Below are 22,926 nucleotides of genomic sequence, written 5' to 3'. Positions count from 1 at the left end.
CATAGTAAAACTCCGCCCGTCACACAACATCCGCCAGATTGAAAGCTGCGCGTACAATTCTGTAACGTCATTAAACGGATGAAAACACGCAACGAATCCCACCAAACGCCAGTGACCCTTCTATAGCTATGCTGGTACAATAAATACTGCGGGAACCCGACTCGACATACATTCCTATCAATGCCCATAAGCACTTTCTATATCCGCCTTATACTTCTCATGGATCGCTTTCCTATTCAGCTTCTCCGTCGCTGTCGTCAGGCCCTAAAATGTCGCGCGTATCAGCGTGCCCCAACAAACTGGTTTGGGGGGTGGGGGGTGGGGGGGAGGAGGAGGCAGACCAAAATACATCTCCCACACATGGGGCAAGTCTACATAAGAACAGTTAAAAAAAAGTGCACTCACATTCTGGGGGGTCCAAAGCTCATCCACAAGGACAACACTATCAATAATCTCAAGTCCCGTGAGACCGGCCTTCCGCCCAGCAGCTTGCATATTCTGGAGCGCGACCTGTCGCAGTTTCTTGTCGTGCACCAGCTCATGAAGCCCTTGGCCTTTGACGATACCGTTTTCGGCAGCTAGCTTCTTCAACGCGGGCTCGGCAGGAACCACGATTGCAATTGGCTTGGCTTTATCTGGTGCTGCGTAGACGCAGATGTTCGCCACAAAACCCACTGAACGATATACCGATTCGAGCTATGGTTATCTGTTAATGAATACCGTATCGAACGCGTTTGGAAAATGTGTAGCGTCAGCTCACTTTTTCTAGTGGAATATATTCCCCGTTCAAAGTCTTGACCAGACTCTTCTTGCGGTCAATTACCTTAAGATGGCCGTTTCGATCCCACTCCCCAATATCTCCCGTTTTAAACCAGCCATCAGAGGTCATGACTTCAGCCGTTCCGGCCTCATTGTTCAAGTAGCCTTCCATGACGCTATTCCCGCGAACCCAAATTTCACCTTGGGGAGGAGTTGAGTTGGTGAAATACCCTGCATCCGGGAAATCAACCAACTTAATCTCAATGCAAGCGGGGATATCACCTAAGGTTTCGCCCTGCCAACCCCACGGATCGGAAACAGATGTCATCCTACGAGATTTCGTCGGTTAGTTCTTCTCTCTCCTAGGCCAATGCAAGGTATCACTTGATATTTATATAATTGGGTCTTACGCTGTCGTTTCAGTTAGGCCATATCCGATAACCATAGGTGCTATAACCAGGGAGATGAATTCCTGTGTTTCATGAGCAATAGGCCCGGCTCCATTCATGACGAACCGGAGTCTACCTCCAGTTGCATCAATAATCTTTTTGAAGATCACTGAGTTTAGAATCCCAGACCCTCCCAATTGACGATTCGTAAGCTGGCGCTTAAGGTAGAATGCTGTCCAGAAAAGGTTCTTCGAGATTAACCCGGCTTGTTCAACTTTCATAATGACGCCCTTCCTCACGGTTTCCCACACAGCGGGTACTCCAACCATCAAAGTTGGTCTGAGCTCTCGTATGTCGCCCTTGCAGTTTCGCATCGATGTATCTGCAATCGTTTTCGGGTTTCCGTAACCCATTGGACAGCCCCAGAATAGCGCTGCATGCTCAAATACAAATTCAAAAATGTGAGCCAAGGGGAGGAATGTTAGGACAACATCGCTAGGACTGATTTCGCGTCCAACCAAGGAATCAATCCCAGCAACTATTGCACTCCAAATCAGCACATGAAAAAAAAATGAAAAAAAAAAATATTGTGATGCAATAATTAAAAAGTTGTGTTTTCTTCCATACCTGCAGCAACCACATGTCTGTGTTTCAGGGGTATACCCTTTGGGGGCCCCGTGGCACCGGATGTATACATAATCATGCCGGTGTCATCCGCGTCCGGAGGAACCGGACCCACCGGATTTTCTTCTCCAAGTTTCCTGAGCTCCTCGAAGCTTAGTAGAGTTATACCGGGGTGTTCAACTCTCAAGGCGTTTAACGTCTCCTGCTTGAGCAGACGCGTATTGTTGTAAATGACGACTTTGAAACTTTTAGCATCGCCCAACAGTTTGATGAGTGATTGTAAAAGTTGCGGATCTGTGTACAAGGCTTTGGAATTGGCTTCTGTCATTGTATGCCGCAGCCCTTCTTCGCCAAGGGTGTCGTACGAGGTAACGATGGACATGGATTGTGAGATTGCCCCATGGGCAGTAGCAAGCCAACGATCACTGGTACCTGCGTAGAGGTGGAGCCTATCGCCCTTGCCCAGGCCCAGCTTCCTTAGGCCCGCTCCGATTTGTAGGGTCAATCTCTCGTACTCATTGAAAGTCATGAAGGTGTAGCCGCTCAATTCAAAATATGTCCAGTCTTTGTCCACATCCCGCTCCTCGCCGTTCACCATCTTCTTAACCTTTCTGGTCTCGACGTGGACATCCAGAAGCTCCCGTGAGCCCATACATTTTGCATTGCCAAATTTCTCAGCCCCGCGCCTGACAATGTCGTAGACAGTATTGATCCCTTCCTCGGGCCGGGCAAGCAATTTATCTTTGTAATTCACATTTCGACGAGGGATTGTTTCTCCATCCACGGGATCGTAGCCGGGAGCATCGACAGTAAACGGGGTTTTCTGTAAAGTGGCACGTTGACGGAGAACATTAGCAAGTCTAGTCTTCCTTTCAGCCATATTATATTCATCGTAGAAGTTTAGGTATGCCATATATTGTTAGAGTCAAAAGGACACACAAAGAACCAAAGGAAGCCTGCCGGAAGAGATATTGGAAGAGATATTGGAAGGGACACGACTTCCATTTTATAATCTGGTATAATACCTAGGTAGAAAAGTTTGTATGTGCCGTTCATGTCCATGGGCACGCGGCTATTTGCAAGCAAGGAAACCAGCAACCCAAGCAGTGTGGAAGGGGTAGCGGAAGGGGAAAAACACGAGCAACTCACAGCGAAGCTCAGCGACATAGCGGTGAGCTCAAAGCATATGACACCGAGGCACAGAACGAGAGCTGGAAAGCATACACGAATTGCTGAAGTGATTGGGGTAAAGACGATATATACTGGATAGCGGTGTCCTTGACTTCTTGGAACCTTGGGTTTGAATGGCTAAATGGCTAAGCTGGTGCTGGCGTGACGTGTAGTTGGGAGACGGACGGCTTTGCCGAAAAACAATTGGCCAGAAAGCAAATTGGCTAACTTGAGTAGCTTTTCAACAGGTCTTCAGCTTGTCAGGGAGACTGCGAGGGTTTTGGGGAGTAGAGGAGTAGGATGGAGAAAAAGAGGAAAGCTGAAGTTTGACAAAGATTTTGAGGTTTGAGGTTGAGGTTGAGGTTGAGGACCACAACTGCAGGACCGAGGGCATCACTTAGCTAAGTTAACCCTGCAGTGAAAAATATCGTCATACTTTAGCTAAACTGATTTTTGTAGCTTGCTGTAGATAACCGATGTGCATTCGTATGTGCATAACATTACAGGACTGTGCAATATTTATCACTGACCAACAGTTGCAATTGATAGCTGCATCTTCTGGAGAGTAGCCATATTATCTCTTGGTGCCCAAGCCCGTAGGAAGACTGGGATAATTTGCTGAGATGGATATTTTAGTTACACGCGGGCGAGTTACTGCCGAGTTAACTGCCCCAGGGTGGCGGGGCAGATCCGCAAATCTACGTCTTGTCTTAATTTCTCCACCTTCATAACCCAATGATTATTTTATTTCTCTACCAATAGGCATTGTTGGTTATTTTGCTCTTCTATGGTCTTCTAACTAGTGATGTTTGGAATATATCAATGCCTTCTATCATGTGAATGTTTGTCAGGCTATCTATCAAGTTATCGAGGAACCTTTGGATGACCCAGGGTAGCTAGGTCATTAGCCACCCCAAGGTGGTTTACAACTATCAATCATGTCTTCTTCTGTCATGACTCGATGAAGTTAAACATGAACCCTCGAATAACGATGAAGCTGTCCTGGAACAGTCAATGACTAGTTACCCACAGGATACTTGATCAAAATGACTTCAAAATGTTCTGAGGGTGGCCATTTTCAGTCCATCTCTCGTATATCAAGTGACCTCTTCTCTTTTGCAGTCAACGATGAAGATCACGGACAATCAGATGTCACAGACAAGGTCCACTCCGAAATCGGTTCCCAAAATGCTTCAGTCGTTCATTCATAAAATGGGGCACATAATGGGGCTCCCCATTCACCTCAGCGATGAATAATAGCTGAGGTCCCCGAGATCCTTTACCGAAGAGTCACCGAATACGGGGTTAGCTAGTAAACCAACCAACCAGTTAATTAGTTAGTTACAACAGTAGCTAGCTAGTTCAGTGGGCAAACGAATCACCGAGAATTTAACAATGATTAATTAGCTGCTTTTAAGCTAGCGGTTGCGCAAGATAGATATTTGAGAACAACTTCATCTGGCGGGAGTCGATCAGAGCGGGGTCGAGTTTACATCTTGTTTGCCTCGACTGCTCTTTTCTTCTTTCAGGCACCAAGGTTCTGAAAGCTCGAGGACAGATATACGGATGAGCAGCAACAAGTCTCGTCGTAGAAACAAACATCCTTCCCGGCCGTCTGAGATCCGTGCATCTCCTGCTCGCTCGCTCGCTAGCTGCAAGGCCCAGAAACTTATAGTTATTAGAGACATCTTAAATACGTTCTCTTCTCCACCATATTGCCGTTAACAATATTTAGGATGAAACCAGATGCCAAAAAATGTCCGACAAACCTACTCTGCAATTCTTACCCGGAGAAATCCTCCATATCATACATTCCTTCCTCTCCGCTGGTTCCAAATTAACCTTCTCCTTGACCTGCAAACGTTTCTATAACAGCTTCTTCGAAAACGTTCCTCAATCCTACCTCTCAGACCCCGTCAAGCGCCAGGAATTCCAGCAGGTCGTTCAAAACTCGGCTGTAATAGATGATCTGAAGGTTTACGAATTTATGCTTGCCCGCGAACTCTGCGGATTCAAATCCGGCCCCAAACTATGTTGCAGCGCGTGCAGCTCCACCCATCTCCCGCTCTTCTTCCACCCCCGCGACCTTGCCAAACACTCCAATGAGCGCGTTTGCCTCAAACACATCAAGGGCCTCTGGATAGAACCGGGTAAATGCTTCAGTTTCGCGGATCTGCATCTGTCCTGCGGCCCGATAGACATGCTCTACAAGGTGCAGACTCCCCGCTGTTCAGCGTTGAGCCTGGACGACAGATACGTATACAGGTATCTACTGTGGACGCATTACGATATCCTAACCTTGCCCAGGGATGAACGTGCGTCCAAAGAACAGATAGCAAAGATCCTTGATGGCTTCGACCTCCCCACTTGTCCGCATTTGCGCCTCAGTGACCCCATGATCATAGATCTCTGCGACATCCCGCTCAACACAGTCGAGGAACCACTCAACCAGGAATGCCCACCAATCTTCGACCCAACCGATATCCGCGCAAAATGCACGTTCCCATGCTGCCTCACTTCGGTTTGCTGGACCACGCACACCAGCGTTAAGGACCCGCAGTGGAAAACTATCTACCTCCATGTCCTCCGCAAGATTCGAATTAATACCGCCATAGACCGCGTGTGGTTGGCGCAGTTGATGCGCCCAAATGATGCCCTCTTGAGACGGCACTGGGACGATTGTTTCAGATGGAAATCGCATATGCTTGCGATCGAGAGGGAGAGATATGAGAACGAGGCTAAGGAAGGTGCTGACGGTGGCGGTGGTGGTGAGTATGGTACCCGTGCCTACAGTGAAGCATACCTTGCTCGAGAAACCCTACTCCGCCAGCGCGAGGATGTCGTCAACCGCCTATTCCACCCACGCCGTCCACGTAACGGCCAGGGTCTCGTACGTGGGCTGGAGGGTCAAATCAAAAACATTTCTCCGAACCCGATAAATAATATACCTATGGCCAGAGTCAATGGTGACAACGAGCCAGAGATACCCAGCCAAATTACGAGCAATCAACGCCCCTGGACGCCCCCGGCCTCACCGCTGATAACGAGCGAAATGTGCCGTGATATATTCATACAGAATCCTTCTCTTCCAGAGTCCGCCACATCCCTTTCAGATATGCGATATTCAGAGGGCGAGCTCTTCACACCGTTATTCAATGCAGACGAATTTCAGCGATATGGCAAACGGGGACCCCAGGCTGTCACTGCTGAGGAACGTAGGAAGCATTTGTCATGGCTTGGACGGCTGTTTACCTTCAGCATCTGGTAATGACGGATAGGAAGAGATGAGGCGAGATATTTGCTCAGTTTAGAGGCAGATAGATATATGCATTTGATGGGTTTTCCCCTTTTGCCAAGCAGAGCATGGCTCGTCGAGTTAATTCCTACAACCAGAATAAGTAATATTTAAAAGCCAAGATAAATAGTTTCATGTGCATACGCAAAATTTCTTATTAAGGGACGTACATGATACAAAAGAATAAAGAAGAAAAAGAGGCAATACTTTAAAACATTACGACGCGAGCAGGATTCGAACCTACGCCTCCGAAGAGAAGAGATTAGTAATGATTAGACTTTGTCGGTCAAATTCTAGTCTCTCGCGTTAACCACTCCGCCATCGCGCCAGCTGACAGCGAAAACCAGTCCGGAAAATAATTTAATGGTTGTGCCTTTATCCACAAACGGACCAAAGGCAACCCATCCCCTGTTAAAATGGGTGAGTTGTCAATATGATTTGCAGTCAACGTAATCATGATTTTACCCTTGGGTCATGTAAATATATGATCACTGGAGATAGAATTTCTCATTTGATTTTAACTGTATCGCCGGGTTTAAATAAATCGAAGGATGCTGCTGCATCCGACCCGGAGCAAGTAGAACTGTAGTGATGTGTGAGCGCGGGTGTAACTATAGTTGCCCGGGTTTGTTGAAGCCGGGGGTCTGTTTATAACAAATACTGGTGGGCACACAAGCACCGAACAAAAAAGCAGATGAAAGAGAAATTATAAAAAGAAGAAATGAATTGAACAACTGGCTCAAACCTCTCAAACGCCTAAAAGATATGGCTGCGGCAAAAAAGAATATGCAACTTGATGACAATGCTCTAAGTAATCACAAACTAGTTGCCGTATCCCACAACCTCTCGAAAAATTGAATGCTACCTCACTTACCACTGTTCCAATCGCTTTGAAAAGGCGAATCGCAATCGTAGCAATGCAATGAACAAAGGAGAGAATGACGTGCAAAGGTCACACAGACAAGAATTCCAAAATACCACAGAAACTCCTTGGTGATATACCCCATATGCACAGAGCAACCCTCCTGTTACAGAATTCCATTTTTACTGTCCACTCCATAAATCCGCTCCATTGTCTGAACAATTTCGCTCTCACTCGTCTGTTCCACGTCTGACCTCATCTTTTCACCCTTACGACGAATGTTGCGCACCTTCCTGTCGTTTGCCAGGATTTTCGCAAATTTGGATTTTTCTCTGATGACGGAGCCCTTCCAGTAGAAGATGTAGATTGGAATGGTAACCATGAATGAGATAATACCCATAATTGTCGAGGGCCATTCAAGCTGATATTTGGTACCGATTGTTTTGTACACTGAGAACAGTTGAGAGTTAAATGTATTAGAAAAAAGACTAGAATTATAAACGGTCATTTGGAATATGTACGGAAAACGTACATGGCGTTGAATACATTGCCGCAATTCCAGCAAGGAAATCCCTTGCTAAGGCATTACCACCCGTCGCAGATGCCGAATATGGTCCGTAGCTCGCGACCATGTAGTCGATTGTGGCCATGTATATGCAATACTACATGATGATGCCCATCAGATTCTAAGTTGCAGTGGTTTTTGTATTGCGGATAGAATCACAACTTACGTTTGCAACGGCAATTAGAAGAGAGAATACCATAGGGGCAATCCAGTGTATGCGAGGTGGCCCCAAACTTGACCATGCAAACCCGAACAAACCAATAGTTTCAAGAGGGGCAGCTGTACAGAAAACCAATGTTAGTATACGATACATACGTCGAAAGCCATGAACAACAATAACAAGGACACAATCATACTGAATAAGAGCCACCACAATCTTGACTCCGGTTCAAGGATGCTGGAATCTTTTCTTTGAATCTTACGGTGCTTTATCATCACAGGAAGAAATGATAAATAGGCAATGAAGTAGCCAAGGAGGATACTATGCAGCAAGTTAACAATGAATGAAAAAAAGTTTGGCTCCTTTCGAATGAACCGAGGAGTATACTTACGGAATAAAAGCCAAGCCAATTTGTATCGTATTGAATCCCCATTGGCCGTATACCGGCTGGTAAGACTCGAGGAAGGTAAAAATCAAGGCGTCGCTGAAGCCGCTGAGAATTGATAGACAAAATACAATAGGCTCACGCACAAACATGCTAAACGGCCGGGCCCAGATTATCGCAACTTCCTTCAGTGTAATTCCCGCACCCTGGATTTCACCGGGACCATATATATGTAGTTCTCCTGCCTGACGCCGTCTTTTCGCCTCTCTGTCCAGAAGTATGGTAACCCGTGTTTCCGGCACAAATAGAAAGTGAGCAGCTTGAGCGACGCCTCCGAAAATAAGTTGAACCCAAAAGTTCCATCGCCAACCGAGGTAAGTTTCCATGAAGCCACCCACGATTGGTGCTATAACAGATCCCGCAACGGAGGAGAGAACAATGAAGGCAACTGCAAACTGTTGGTCATCGGGCTCCCACATATCCGCAATCATCCCCAGTGTCACAGAACCACCAGCAGAGGACAGACCGCCAAGGAATCGGCCCACCACAATAGTGTGGAAGTTTTTCGCAAGAGCACAAGGGATTTGCCAGATGTTCACTAATGATAAACTCAGCTGCATGACGGGGTATCGGCCAAGCTCTTCGCTCCATGGAGCCCACAGCTCGCTCCCAAACGCATAGGCGACGAGAAATATCATCTGGCCCACTCTCACAGCTTGCTCAGAAATGGAGAAGTGGAGGGAAAGAGGGGTGATGGCATTGGCATAGATGCTGGTATTGAAGTTCATGGATAATTGGACGAAAAAGACGACACTAAGAATTGTCCATTTTTTCCAACGGGGGAACCCGAAGCCCAGCTTTCCATAGCAGTCACTTTCAAGAAGCAGAATTCTTTCCGAACTTTGAGATTTTGTTGCAGGAGGTGATGTGGGCGATGGAGGCGGTGGCAGCGGCGGTGGTGGGGATAATTTAGGCTTTTCATTATCATGATGTGGAGTGTCATCTTTCCCTTTCACACCCGGTGGGACTGAAGAAAATGAGGATACGTGTAGAACATCGTGTTCAGCAGAAGACGGTAGCCTGGCGCGTAAACTTGGGTTGAATCTCGGGATGAATCTGGGGTATGTTTTGTGGCGCATATGCAACCGAACACGGTCCTGGACGGGCTGGGTGCCAGGATTGGAAGCGGGCATCCCGTAAGAATGGACAGTCAATAGATAAACCACAGAATTGAACCGTGGCACAAAAACATGGAAAAGAATATAACAAAAAAGAAGAAGAATAGTAGTATCCAATGAGCGCAAAAAGGCAAGGAAGACGAAAAAACAACAACAATAAAGAAGCGAGCAGCAGCAGCAGCAGCAGGAGCAGGAGCAAGGGAAGGTCTCCCACGGTCATGATGCCTTGTTGCTGCTGCTTCTGTTAAGGAAAGATTGAAGCAGGGCCACCGCTCCAGTAATACATAGAGGAATAAGTCATTGATTGATATCAGCTGTAAGAAAGTATGTTGTACTGCTCAGTGCAGACAGAATGTCCGACGAGGCAGTTATTTGTATGAGAATCGTAGTAGTAAACTAACTTCCTAGCTAGTTATGTTAGCAAAGCTACGACATTCTTCTTCTTCTTCTTCTTCTTCTTCTTCTTCTTCTTCTTCTTCTTCTTCTTCTTCTTCTTCTTCATGTGAATGAATATTTGAGGGCCCCCTGATATCCACCCGGATGACGTAGGACCAAGTTGTTATAGGAAGTTGATCCATGAACATCTTCAGTTAGGCATGGCACGGGGGTTGTGGTGGATCCCCTGGCTGACTAACAACTAACCGGCGAGTTGAACAAGCAAATGGACTTCCATGGGGGTCTTCAGCCTCCTCCATCCTCCATCCTCCATCTTCATCCTCCAACGGGTCGATTCTCTCAACCCCCGTCCTCCAATCCCGCATAGACCCAGAAGTTCAACTCCACAACCACTTAACATAATTACGACTAGGAGATAACTACCACAGTTAACTACCTTCTCAGACCGCACACCAACAAACATCTGGGCTTGGAATAACTTATCTTCTGCCCTGGTTTTCTTTTACTGTCACCATGCAATTCAGCGTTAACCTAGTCAATCAGTTGCCGTGTTTTCGTCCCGGATTCGGCTAACTAGTTGCTAACGCCCAGGCGCTGTCGTCATCAATTCTAATGAGGATGATATAGTTATTAGGACAGAGTATTGAAGAGGGAGATGGGCCAAAACGCCCGACTAGATCCAGTCCCAAGGCTCCCGTCTGAGAATGATGTTGTCCAGAGAGTTATTATGCAGGTAGCGGCCGGCATGCATCCGCATGGGGGTACCTGGGTCCTAGTGGATCTGCATTATTATATGTGTGATTTTATATGTGTGCCCCCCCCCCCCCCCACGTTCTCCCACCTGCCTATATATACAGGCATCGTATGTTTCCCCATAGACGCCAATAATGTAAAGAGATAGTAAAATACTACGTGTCGCAGGACTTTTGCAAACAATCGTTCGCCGCATGAATTGCACCCTAAGGATGAACAAGCTTGTTCTCTTTCTAGAAGCTCGACGGATGTGATCTCGTCATGCAACCAATTTTTATATCGACCAAATGTATGAAGTGTGGGGAAACACAGGCTAGCAACAACTACACTAATTTTAAAAGTCTGGGGTACAAAAAATCCTTGAAACACTGGTCCACTGACAACGTGGTTAAAAAAATTGCCGGATCATCCATCGCGTTCATGGGAACGTGGTGGCTTGAAGTCCAGACATGTTCCACATTAGATATTTCGGATTCACTATTGACGGGGATTGTCCAAACCAAACCCCTCATGTGCCCCAGGGGCTAAATCAACCGCGAATCCATGGCAGGATTCCCCTCAGGAAGTGACGCCTTTTGTCTCGCGTTGATGAAAATATCTTCATACCCCGTATCCATCGCCAAGAAAAACCAGCTTCTACTGCCAGGGATAGCATACGGCTGTCAAGCTATTGTTCAGAGCCGAACTTGGAAGAGCTATTGTGCATGTACATTCCTAGGTATTGCGGAGCCTCTAAGATCGGCAATGGCTCCTCAGGACTGTTTGACGGGGATTATTGGCCTCCCTCAGCCATAAAACAAATTCATACCCAATTCCGCATTCCATTCCGCTTAGATCTCTAACTCCTTTCGGTACCCCCTCTCGGCCGAAGCACATATAAGAGATATATGTGTGCACGTACGTCGTGTGGGGTGAGACTTACAATAACTCCTATATAACTTGTCGAATCTCGCCATTCTTCCTGGGGAAATACCAGTCCTACTTCGTGGGATACTATACCCTTGCGAGCAACCCAATACACCATAGTGGGCGATATTCGCATAGTTTTCCGTCATGGAGATGCGCAATGATGAAGAGGTAAGTTTATATTCTCATTTGCCCCTTTTAACACTCTCGCATTACTCTTGCATACTTTCCCCTTGACTCCTATAAGTTCTCAAAATTTTGAACATGCTGGTTTGGTATTTGGAAATTCTCTAATATCAATTTCCGTGGACAGACACTCCGACAGTTAGTCTGAAACCGAAAGTGCGATTTTTGTTTGCCATTCATTGCTGACTGTAAGCTATTTAGGATCGAGGAGGAGTTGGACACGAAAATCTACCCAGGCACGGAGATTATGAGAGATGTTGGATCTCATCATTTCGTGAAGTCGTCCAAAAGCTCGGATCGAGTTTTGGTCCCACAACCGTCGGATGACCCTAATGACCCTCTGGTGAGCCAACCCCCGGGATATGCGTTGGCTACTCCCTTTTTTTTCCCCGTACGACGATGTGAAATATGGGTATTTACCACCGAATAGAATTGGAGCCCTTTTTGGAAAACGTGCACCATGACTCTTGCAACTGCCATGTCGTTTACACAGGCATTCGGTCCGCTAGCTGTTGCGCCTATGTTTCCTCAATTAATGGAAGACTTTGATACCGATTTAGCTGGAGCAGTCAAGTTTACCGGGGTTTGTATTCTTGTTCTTGGATTTAGTAACTTTTTCTGGTAAGTGGGAAAATTTCCTTCAATGGGGCTTAATAGGTTCAGTTGTTTTTGTCTTTCTTATTGACAAGTTTATACAGGGTCCCTATCCAAACATGTTTTGGCAGAAGACCGGTGTTAATTACGTCAACATTGGTGTGTTTGGTCTCTTCTATCTGGAGGGCCGTTGCCACCTCCTACAGGAGCTTTATGGGAGCTTGCATTCTGAATGGATTTGGGGCTGGTCCAGCGGAGGTGAGAGTCTGGCAAATGGTTTCTTTTCGAAAGTATTTCAGCTGACAAACTGTAGACTGCACAACCGCAGATAATCACGGACATTATGTTCCTTCATGAGCGAGGGGCATACAACACGCTCTATTTCACCTTCTATTTTGGAGCCTTGGTTGTAAGTCATGTTCAATCTGCAGACCATGGCCAGTGCTAAAGGCATCTAGGTTTCGCCAGTCATTTCAGGACCAATGGCATATCACCTTCACTGGCGCTACTTCTGGTGGCTCAACGTTGGCATTCTAGGCCTTGTCCTAGTATTATTGATATTTCTTTTCCCGGAAACAAGGTGGCATCGGCTTCACCACAACGAGATTCATGCACGAAACACATCATCTGAAAAGGCGAATGTCAACATAACAACCAATTCAGCTGATACACCCCCACAAGCGGCCTCAACCCTTGAACATGCCGTAGAAACAGAAGATACCGACAAGGACCCTTATCTTGGAAAAGGAAAACCTTCCATGCAACAATTTAGGGCCTTCCGAGTAACTGAAAACCCCCTCAAAGCCTTGCTGTATGACTTTTGGATCCCGTGGAAACTTCATCTATATCCAATTGTTCACCTAGCCGCTTTTATTGTGTCCTGGTCAGCCAGCGTTTTTCTTGTGGTCAACGTAACCCAGAGTCAAAATTTTGCAGCTCCGCCGTACAATTTCAACAGCCAGACGGTTGGGTTTTTCAACTGTGCTGTCTTGGTCGGTGCCTGCATTGGTCTGGTAACGAACGGGCCACTCTCGGATTGGGTTTCCATGCGCGCTACGAAGAAGAACCGAGGCATTCGAGAGCCTGAAATGAGACTCCCTGCAATGATACCATACGTTATCATAATGATTGTTGGGAATTTTGTCGTGGCTTTTGGTTATGAATATAAATGGAATTGGAAGGTAGGTTTCTTCTTGCCACCCAATTATTAATCTTGTGGTATATTAATATATATGATGCCGCCTCTCTCCCTCTCGCCGTTTATGCATTCAATTAACAAATAGAGCCCAATGTAGGTTATCGTTATCATTGGATACACTGCCATAGGCATCCAGGTTGCAGCTCTACCGGCTATAGCAAGCACATACGCCGTCGACAGCTACAAACCCGTTGCTGGCAGCATTTTCGTTACCATAACTGTGAACAAAAATCTCTGGGGTTACGGCTTGGCCGAATTTATTACCCCATGGACCCAGCGCAGCGGTTTCATCCCCGCCATCATGCTTAACATGGCTCTCACGACGTTTTTCTGTGCGTGGGGTATTGTGTTTTACTATTATGGGAAGAGGCTCAGGAAACTCACAGCGAATTCAGACGTGCATTTTATGTGATTGGATGAGGTGTTTGTTGGTGCTGCGGTTTGTTTTGGTTGTTGATAGTTGTCCTAATTTACCATTTGCTTGCGTGCCTGTGTTTGTTTTGTGCACCGGATATTCTTTGCGTAATTTTTTGTTTTCGTAGGCTGTTATTACCAATGGAATATGACATTACCCAGGGTTATTACCTTTGCTGAGCCCGGCAAGCATAATTTGAAATACCGATTAGGGAATTTTAGTAGAGTTCGTTACTATACGCGAGGCATAGCACGGAAGCAGAGACTTGGGGAGATAGGTACTGAGTGGGATATGTGGGATGCTAGTAGGAACAAAATGGCTCAAGAAATGCATAAATGAAACCCCCACCCCGAATATGCAAATCACCCAAAGACGCGCGACTTAAGAAACACGCCCATACCGATATATATGCATTGAACAAAAGAAGATATCATCGAACCCTGTCAGTCATCTTCAGCAGGGTCATATAGCTCCAAATCTAAAACAGGCTTCGGTTTCGCCTTCATCGGTGCCCTGCCTCCCATAGCAGCATCCCTACGACCAATCCCACCACCAGCAAAAGACCCCGGCTCCCCCACAATACCGGCTATTTCGCCCCTCACCGCTGCATGCTCACTGGCAGCGCCATCGTCGGAGCCACCCTCGCCCTCGTCCCGCGACATACGGATCAAACGCTCAATTTCCTTCTCCACATCCAGTCCTTCGCTCACGGCCGCCTGTAACTGTCCCATCAATCCCATTCTTATCCTGTCTTCACTCGGGTACTGCATACGTGACAAATCGCGAGACCAGTTCGCTGTCTCATCAAGCCAGGATACTGTCTCCTGCGACAGCGCTGCCACCCCGACGCCCTTGGTTTGCTGTGCCGCGTCCGGCCCTAAGCCAACAGCAGCACGTTCTGCAGCGTCTCCATTCTCCACGTTAGACCTATCTCGCTGTTTGTGTTGCTGCTCCTCGTCGCCTGGTGGTGTCCTCGTGGAGCGAACAGCGCTGGCATCCGCTGCTGCATCGCTATTATACCGACTAATTCTGCGCGCGAACTCGACCAGTAGTTTGTAGTCCACCTCTTTGCTCCTTCTCCCTCTGCTGTTCAAACTAGTAGAAGATGGTTCCGATACACCGCCCATATGCGTGTCTAAATCTTCACCATACTGTTCCGCCTCCTCTTCAATTCCGCTGTCGTCATCACTGTCGTCATCGCTTCCATCTGCTCCGTGCTGACACGCGGCAGATATCTCATTCCCCACAGTCTCGACTTCACGGACGATATTACGCACGCGCTCTTCGAGAGAGAGAGCTTCCGCACGCAGACGTAGGATTTTCGCGTAGTTGGACTGATGTGTGTGTAGTGTTTCGAGAGCTCGTGAGAGGCTGTCGTCCGCATCGAGGAGCGCCAAGGCAGCTGCTGGAGCTCCTGCGGCGGTTGGGGAGGAGATTATGGCCATGAGGAGGTTGTTTAGTCTGGTTTCCAGTGTGGAGAGTGGGGTGAGTAGTTGGGCGTCCATGATGGGCGGCCCGGGGATGTAATACGCTGCTGCTAACGTCCAAAGTGACCGTACGGGGCAATTGGCAAGGAGAGAGTCAGCGGCTCAACAGCTACATTTGTTGCTTGTGGCAGCTGGAGGCGGTGAAGCTGCAGGTTCACGTGACATAGCCACATCGCAGATTTCCCCAATGTTCCCAGAGGATTATGTAGATATTTCCTTTAGAGCAAACTGGCCCATTTCAGACCCTACTATTGTTTATTTTTATATGTTTATATTGTTTTGTTTTTTAAATAGACAAGAAGGTAATTATGCTGAAAAGAAGGTTGATTAAGACTGGCTTGTGTTTTGTCCTCACGCAGAGTGAACAAACAGCAGCAATTGCTTATTTGGTCTCCATCTTCACATACTGCACGCAGAGTTCCTCTTGCACATGGAAATTCTCATTACATGTTGCAAGAAATGAGTGGGTTTTCTTTTTCTTTTCTTTTTCTTTTTAAATATTTTTTTGACCATGGCTGAATTGTCTGACAGCCACATCAACTGTGCGATTGCAGCTTGATCAGTTCGCATAATATGAAGAACTCTGCATAATATTTATTGTTGATGAGATGAGTCTGGAAGTGCTGTGAGGCAGCAAAGTGTCAACATTTACCGCATCAGGTTTGCAGCCTGGATCAAGGGAAAACAAACGAGATGATTTGGGCATTGACCTTCCTGATAGCTAGTTATCCCAATCGTTGGTGGATTTGTTAGCGTTTTAGAGAATCAGGACAGTGTATGGGATCAGGATATGAATGATAGAGCATAAGGATGGGGGCGAATAATGAAAATTCTGGTCTTTATTGGGGATTCGACATAAATCCTGGAGATTATGTTCCGACCCAAAGGCTGCGGTATTTTCTTTCTTTTCAATATTTCCGTTTTGATTGATATATCTGGTCATCCCCTATCCGGTGGGGGGGGGAGGGAGGGCTCAAAAGAATCTCAACTGTCACATATCTGACAACAGGCAAAAGAAAAAAACACCCCCCACTTAAGCGTCCGCGGCCAAATTGGTCATTTCCCAGGATCGGTTTTCCCCCTTAGAACCGTTCAAGCCAGCGCCGCCCATAAAGATCGTTACCAGCTAACGCTCTCGCGGTAAAGCCGCAAACTGGCAATCCGGGGATCCGGACTCGTAGTAACTAGCCAAGCTACGAGCTTTTTGGGAAATGCAGGTCTCGTTTGGACTTCTAGAGAATGATTGCGAGGCCACACAACTACCCAGCCTTTCACGCACACAAAAAGAACCTCTATTCAGCTGCTCCCGCTTCAGTTATCTCTCGTATTAACAATGTCGTTGCCTGGATTCTTGTCTCCCAATCATTTTTCCAAGTCCTCGGGATCTGAGGTCAGTCAGAGGATTTGTTTCCCGCCTGGTTAACTGCAGGAAAGGGCTCTTACTGAGGATTTTTCCCTACAAGAAATCGCAACCCTCGATATTGCAATCTATAGTTAGAGGACAGGGAATAAATTGATTTCTTGGGTTCAATTGTATGTGTGCAAGGACAGTCACTAAGTATTGGCAACCCTTACGAAATTTTATTTCTGCCGAAATGGTTAGAAAGGAAGGGAGGGTTGCCAATGCTTTTGCGTTATGAGTGATGCACAGAGTATGTACAGTTATTCCCATTTTTGACAGCAGCCTGATGTGCTCGAAACAGCCCATCCGGAATCCGCTATTGCCGCGGTTGCTCTGTGGTCCGTAGAGGACAAAAATCTCGCTACTCTTAGTTTCGCTGGTGCCTAAAGACGGACACTTGACATGCCCGGGCTGATAATCCACCCAATGAACTCCCTGTTTTGGAAGCTTAACTTCTATACCAACTACACAAGCTGGATAGCCCTGCCTGGCATTAAACCACCAAGCAATTCCGAATGATGGGAATTTGTCATCTCATCACACGGAGCGATGTCACCGTGGGCAGCGAAAAAAGAGTGTTTTAAAAGAGTTCCTTGTTCCCCAGAAATCTGGTGCAATTTGGAATTCTTCATCTCCCTCAAGTTCATTGTCAATATATTTTGTAGGACCCTTCTTGACGCTATTCGTTCCTTGCTCGTATAACTATATATCACTGCAATTCACCAGCCTAGCCATTTGGTTGCATAATGTCATTCTGGCGACGCATCTGCGATGCTGTCGGATTTTCAAAGTCCTATAATGCGATTCTATTCTGTGTATTCGCAACTCCTTTCTTTCTCTTTGCGCTATCCGAGGCCATTCAATCCTTCACCCTTGGGGGCATCCGTGTCTCACGCACAGTTCCGGGGGAGAAATATTGGTGGCAATCGGTCCGCGGTCGCCTGGGAATATCTCTTCACCTCGGTGCAGTCCTCCCGTTTGCTCTGCTCTCGGTCCTGCAATTTATTCCCGCCATCCGACGCAACTGGCCCGGTTTCCATCGCATCAATGGTCGAATCGCAATGACGCTTTTCCTCATTTCAAACATTGGCGCCCTCATGATCGTAGAGCATACTTTTGGCGGTGCACTGGACATGCAATTCATGGTTCTCTGCCTAGCTACACTGCCAATGATTAGCATGGTGCTGGCATATTATAACATATACCGGCTGCAGCTCGAGCAGCATCGCGCCTGGATACTGCGTGCAATGTTCTATGCCGGTGTCATCTTGTCCGCACGTCCGCTCCTGGTCATAGGATCTGTGGTCATTTCCAGAATCGGCACGTATCAGAATATATGGCCATGCGAAATGATAGACTTTACGTGGAGGGAATACGGTGCTGCTGCAGGAGACTACTTAGCCGACTACCCACAGTGCGCATCCGGCTCCAATAACGCAACCACATCATTTGCAATCGTTAGAGCGAATATCTTTAGTGATTCTGACCCAGCACAGATCGGGGCCTGTTTCCAGATACCCGCATCAACATCATTTATGCTGGCCCTGATTTTGCATGCAGTTGGTGTTGAAATTTACCTAGCACTCACCCAGGGTGAGGCTAATCGACTACGAATCGAGAGTTATAGACGCCAGCGTGCAGCCGGGTACGCGAATCCCGGAAGCGCTGGCTTGGTTGCGGATAAGTTTGGAGATTTTAATCCATGGAAATACCCTCGAGAAGAGAACTGATGGAGATTGGTTGCGGCCATAGAATGATGAGACCGCCAGAGCCGGAAGCGGCATGTCTACAAACGCCAGGCCCTCGTTGGTGCTCTAGATAAATGTATCAATAGCGATCCCAATTCCGTTCCAGTGACATGATAGATGAGTATTTGGCATATTGTCCTAATTCCTAGCTTTTCCCCATGCGATGTAAATGGTTATCAAATAGCGAAGATTTCACTCCTTGCTCTACAGAACTCAGAAACGGGTATTTTGAGCAGAGAAGCACAGCAGCAACGTGGAAGAACCTGCGCCACGATGGCTGGCTGGTTGAGCCGTCGTTGATCTTGCCGTTTGGCGCCATCCGTTTCGGGGATGTACTGAATCCTCGCAAAGGTAGCGTACATTGTTCCTTGGGTTCAATAATTACGTTCTCAAGGGTTTGCTGCGTTGCGGTGCATGAGTGAAAGACAGTCCTTGCGGGACTCCAGTATTTTCCTTCAACGGGTGGGGATGTGTGTACTCCCAGAGTTTGATTGACGTTGTTCTGACCTGTAAGAAGAAGAAACTCTCAATCCACCCTACCGTCCTCAGGTCAATGGCGCGCTTTCTGAGATTACAGCAACATGGTATGTGAAACGTGATCGTATGCTCCAGATACATCCAAGAGGAGGAGACTGGCCACCTGGCGTGCATTCCACTCTTGATGGATGCGTTCTGTCAGGGTATGGAGAGCATGTTCGGCTGAGAGCCACTCCCTCTCGCCGGAGTGTTTGAGGGAATCCAGATGTTCCTCTGACTATCTTCAGGTAGCTATACGGAATGATTCCAGAAATCAACCGAATTGCGATTGGATCAGTACCTATTAGTTGTTGTTAGCCGTTAATTAGATGTGTGGAGTCGGTATTTAACTAAATAATATCCATTTCATCTTCCGCTGATCGATCCATGGTAAGACTTTTTTTCGACCTCTGCTTGGCACCATCGTCTTCTTTAGTTAGTAGTTCACGCAGTTTTATTGCCTCGTCTAGGTCTCTTGCACTTTTGCTATACACATCTAATTCACGTGTGGCTTATGAATGGGATTTTTGTCCATAGTCCGTTGCTTCATGCCGGATTTTACGTGGCCAAATCACATCTCACATACTACCCCAAACTCCTCGCCCAACTCATCCGCAGTCACGCCTATTATGGGGATCCCCCTTACGATGATTTCACCAATAGGCCGACTTGAACAGCGGAACTCGCTATTTTGACAAACGTCGGGGAGACCATGTTGAACAGGCCCGCCCATGTTATGTATTGTTTACTCCATATCCGCAGACAATCGCAGTTCTCTACCTTTTAAAGAGAACCGGATATCGACCAACATCACACACGGGAGAACTTAAACCTTGAGATCCTCCTTCCTATCGGCCCGGCGCCCCGGTCGGATCTCGAGAACCTCAAAACAGCTCATTCGACTGATGCAACAGGACAGCAAAGAAAATTCATATTAGAGCCTCAGCGTAATAAATCTCAACTGTGCCCCCCCACCAATGTGGGTGACCCAAGTAATCATGGTAGAGAAGACTTGAGGAACAAAATCAAAAGTCGCTTCTGTGATCTTGAGGTATGGAATGGATGCTCCGTAATTAATATTAGTTGTCTGTGAGTGGGGCCCAGAGGTTGGGGTGTCATTGGCTGCCCGCCAAACAACGATAATAATCTCCCGGCCCTTCGTTGCGCCCCACTGGACAGACATATTAATAGCTATGTCTGGGGGGTGAAGAGACAAGTCGTGGAAAGCAAGGCTCGACACATGGGGAAGCCAGACCCCATAACCAGGCTTGGGAACACACGCCGCACCGTTGCAGAGTAACTAGTTGACGACCAAGTAAAGACGATGATGATGAGGTGAGGTCAGTCAAAACAGTTTCCACCACAAAGAGTTTATTTAGTTAGCGTTAGTTAGCGTCTTGTCCCAAAAACAACATTCCAGCCCTAGCCCTCACAAGTCTGTCCGCTTCAGGTTAAACACTCTCTCCCCCCCCGGGGCGGGTCGGTCAGTCAGCCCTAACTGACGGGATAACAAGCTTGTCCCAGGTCGGGTGGGCTTATTGACCACTTGCTGCCCCGTATATACAAACGGTAACTGTTGTCCAGGATCTCTAGCCCCATGTGCCTTGGAATTGTCCCAACTGTCTCGGCCCTTTCCCTTCTTGGAGACAATCAGTCAGCAATGACTCAGCAGCCTCGCCCAACCCAAGGTTCAGTTCACGGTCCCCCGCCTGGTTCTGTCTGTGATCGTCAACCCGATTTCAACGTCCTCTCCCCGCTACGATATCCCCATCTCAAGACCAACAGTTGTCTTTCAAATAATTTTGCGTCCGCTATTCCAGTTGGCTAGCTATCCTAAACCTGAACTGACCACCACCGATCTTGCTATTGGATTGCCCGCCATCTTGCTTCAATCGCTGGCTGCGGCTGCTGTCATCCATCTACCCCGCCCGACTATCCTGCAACATTGCGCAATTGCACCTCGTTGTATCTGGCGTGTTTCCATGCACAAGATTTTAGATAACGTCGGGCAGCTGTGTTGAGTCGTCGTTGCTTTCAATAACTGCAGACATGGGGAAATCGTGAGCGCCCCTCCTCCTCCCCACGTTTCAGCTTGGTCTGTTGTGCATTTGACATTTTACCACCCCAGCTTGCCATTCCCGGCTTGATGCAGACACACATCCCCAACCAGAGGCCCATCTGATATCCAATTCCTTTCCCCTCTGCCCCTTTAAAACAGTCTTAACTACGTCTTTCTATGCAAGTCTGCTATTCAGACGGTGTTCTTGTTTAACATCGCGGCCTGCATACCTGTCATTGGTGTCGGGCGGGTGTTTGAAGACGTTTGCAGGCCGTCAATTGAATTACACATCGCCAGAAGTGGGCCGGATTAAAAAAAAAAAGGGAAAGAAAAAGCTGACATTCTGTGTTTTGCCTACTGTAGACAATCGAAACTTTCCCCTTCACAGTTGGATGAGCTGCAGAAAGCGACCCATTTTGATAGAAAGGAATTGCAGCAATGGTACAAGGGTATTTTAATATTTTCCGCTGCTTTTTTGGGGGTGACTTTTAGACGCACGAGGGGAATAAGGGGCCATGCTCCATACGCGTTTCCGCTGACACATGTGCGATACCTTTATATATACAGGTTTCCTAAAAGACTGCCCATCCGGAACCCTCACAAAGGAGGAGTTTCAAAAAATCTACCGTCAATTCTTTCCCTTCGGTGACCCATCATCCTTCGCGAATTATGTCTTCAGAGTTTTCGATTCCGACGACAGTGGCATGATTGATTTCAAAGAGTTTATCTGCGCCTTGTCTATCACTTCGAGAGGGAGAATGGAAGATAAATTGGACTGGGCTTTCCAGCTATACGATATAGACGGAGATGGGAAAATAACCTATGAAGAAATGCTGGCCATTGTGGAGGCTATATATAAAATGGTGGGTCGTCCATTGTCTTGTCTTGCCTTTCACAGCATTGTCCTGGTTCAATATCCTAACTGGCAGCTGGTTCCAATGGCAGGTCGGTTCGATGGTTAAACTGCCAGAAGATGAAGATACACCCGAGAAACGCGTTCGAAAGATTTTCCGAATGATGGACAAAGATGAGAATGGCAGTTTAGATCTTGCCGAATTCAAAGAAGGCAGTAAGAGAGATGAAACTATCGTCAGCGCTTTGTCTCTATACGACGGACTAGTGTGAAGTGACACCCAAACCACTCCCGTTTTATCACACCAAGAGGCGAAATTTTCTGCCTCTTTTTCAAAACTTTTCTGCACTGTTTTTCCAGCGTCTTGAGACTCATTAGGGATCTTTTGGCTAGTTTTCTAACTTTCTTGCACTTCTACGCCGTACGAAGCCATGTCTATACTTGCCTCGAAGTCTTGATGCGACCGCCCCCTCCGTTGCTACATTCAGTCCCCCAGCTTTGGCCGTCCGCATCCAGCCGTTACTCGTGACCTGCTGTCCCCATTTATCCCATATCTGGGTGGATATCCGTTTCTTCATGTTTTTATTATGCTATGATATTAAGAGTCCCCCCCTATCTTCTATGTTTCCTTTGTCTGTCATGAAAGTTGCGGCAATTAATAATCAACCTTCCATCCAAACCTTTCTCCCAAAACTGGGAGATCTGAAATTATGTATCCCTCCCTCCTGAATCTTCTCTTTGCGTTCCTGCCTATATTTTCATTTACAGCGCCGCTATATCCCAGACTTCCAGTGAGGACGCCGACATCTATGATTGAATTATTCACACCCTTTTTCTATCTTCCACCAATGGTTTTATTCGTTCTACTTTGTGTCCCTGTGCTCCTCAGAAAGTGGGCTGTGTTCATTAATGGTTGCCACTAGAAAATCCACTGGTGTCTACTTTTACGTTATGATTTTCTCTTTGCGCTATGTTAATGTGAACCTGGTAGCTCGCAACGTGTCTTTTCGCCATAGTTGGCGTCCT

The 22,926-nt window shown here is 47.1% G+C and overlaps 8 protein-coding genes and 1 non-coding gene across 9 annotated transcripts; 4 read left to right on the top strand and 5 right to left on the bottom strand.

Annotated features, from left to right (window-relative positions):
• Window positions 1-177: 177 nt before the first annotated feature.
• Window positions 178-2,652, bottom strand: PAAG_03481 (long-chain-fatty-acid-CoA ligase; the record flags this gene model as incomplete). The annotated part of the gene is made up of 5 exons (XM_002794890.1): window positions 178-264; window positions 406-696; window positions 761-1,088; window positions 1,170-1,686; window positions 1,776-2,652. The coding sequence occupies 5 exons, from the start codon at window positions 2,650-2,652 to the stop codon at window positions 178-180; spliced, it is 2,100 nt and encodes a 699-aa protein (XP_002794936.1).
• A 2,046-nt stretch (window positions 2,653-4,698) lies between these two features.
• Window positions 4,699-6,210, top strand: PAAG_03480 (hypothetical protein; the record flags this gene model as incomplete). Its single annotated transcript, XM_002794889.1, has 1 exon — window positions 4,699-6,210. One exon carries the CDS (start codon window positions 4,699-4,701, stop codon window positions 6,208-6,210), a length of 1,512 nt encoding a protein of 503 aa, XP_002794935.1.
• Window positions 6,211-6,456: 246 nt separating this feature from the next.
• On the bottom strand, window positions 6,457-6,565 carry PAAG_11637. The gene has a single exon. It is a non-coding gene; the product is annotated as a tRNA-Ser (tRNA).
• Window positions 6,566-7,265: 700 nt separating this feature from the next.
• PAAG_03479 (multidrug transporter) lies at window positions 7,266-9,402 on the bottom strand (the record flags this gene model as incomplete). The annotated part of the gene is made up of 5 exons (XM_015844982.1): window positions 7,266-7,549; window positions 7,632-7,761; window positions 7,831-7,943; window positions 8,021-8,145; window positions 8,216-9,402. 5 exons carry the CDS (start codon window positions 9,400-9,402, stop codon window positions 7,266-7,268), a joined length of 1,839 nt encoding a protein of 612 aa, XP_015701956.1.
• Window positions 9,403-11,589: 2,187 nt separating this feature from the next.
• On the top strand, window positions 11,590-13,832 carry PAAG_03478 (hypothetical protein; the record flags this gene model as incomplete). The annotated part of the gene is made up of 8 exons (XM_015844981.1): window positions 11,590-11,613; window positions 11,756-11,766; window positions 11,830-11,971; window positions 12,059-12,249; window positions 12,327-12,480; window positions 12,536-12,631; window positions 12,681-13,403; window positions 13,518-13,832. 8 exons carry the CDS (start codon window positions 11,590-11,592, stop codon window positions 13,830-13,832), a joined length of 1,656 nt encoding a protein of 551 aa, XP_015701955.1.
• Window positions 13,833-14,278: 446 nt separating this feature from the next.
• Window positions 14,279-15,340, bottom strand: PAAG_03477 (hypothetical protein; the record flags this gene model as incomplete). Its single annotated transcript, XM_002794886.2, has 1 exon — window positions 14,279-15,340. One exon carries the CDS (start codon window positions 15,338-15,340, stop codon window positions 14,279-14,281), a length of 1,062 nt encoding a protein of 353 aa, XP_002794932.1.
• A 2,130-nt stretch (window positions 15,341-17,470) lies between these two features.
• PAAG_03475 (hypothetical protein) lies at window positions 17,471-18,454 on the top strand (the record flags this gene model as incomplete). The annotated part of the gene is made up of 1 exon (XM_002794884.1): window positions 17,471-18,454. One exon carries the CDS (start codon window positions 17,471-17,473, stop codon window positions 18,452-18,454), a length of 984 nt encoding a protein of 327 aa, XP_002794930.1.
• Window positions 18,455-19,017: 563 nt separating this feature from the next.
• On the bottom strand, window positions 19,018-19,721 carry PAAG_03474 (hypothetical protein; the record flags this gene model as incomplete). The annotated part of the gene is made up of 2 exons (XM_002794883.1): window positions 19,018-19,289; window positions 19,571-19,721. The coding sequence occupies 2 exons, from the start codon at window positions 19,719-19,721 to the stop codon at window positions 19,018-19,020; spliced, it is 423 nt and encodes a 140-aa protein (XP_002794929.1).
• Window positions 19,722-20,648: 927 nt separating this feature from the next.
• PAAG_03473 (neuronal calcium sensor 1) lies at window positions 20,649-22,172 on the top strand (the record flags this gene model as incomplete). Its single annotated transcript, XM_015844980.1, has 4 exons — window positions 20,649-20,794; window positions 21,411-21,496; window positions 21,615-21,910; window positions 21,993-22,172. The coding sequence occupies 4 exons, from the start codon at window positions 20,649-20,651 to the stop codon at window positions 22,170-22,172; spliced, it is 708 nt and encodes a 235-aa protein (XP_015701954.1).
• Between the last annotated feature and the right edge of the window lie 754 nt (window positions 22,173-22,926).

The sequence above is a fragment of the Paracoccidioides lutzii genome, assembly GCF_000150705.2.
Source record: "Paracoccidioides lutzii Pb01 unplaced genomic scaffold supercont2.7, whole genome shotgun sequence".
NCBI classification, from domain to species: domain Eukaryota; kingdom Fungi; phylum Ascomycota; class Eurotiomycetes; order Onygenales; family Ajellomycetaceae; genus Paracoccidioides; species Paracoccidioides lutzii.
Note: the sequence above shows the minus strand (reverse complement) of the source record. Positions and strands in the feature narration are given on the sequence as shown.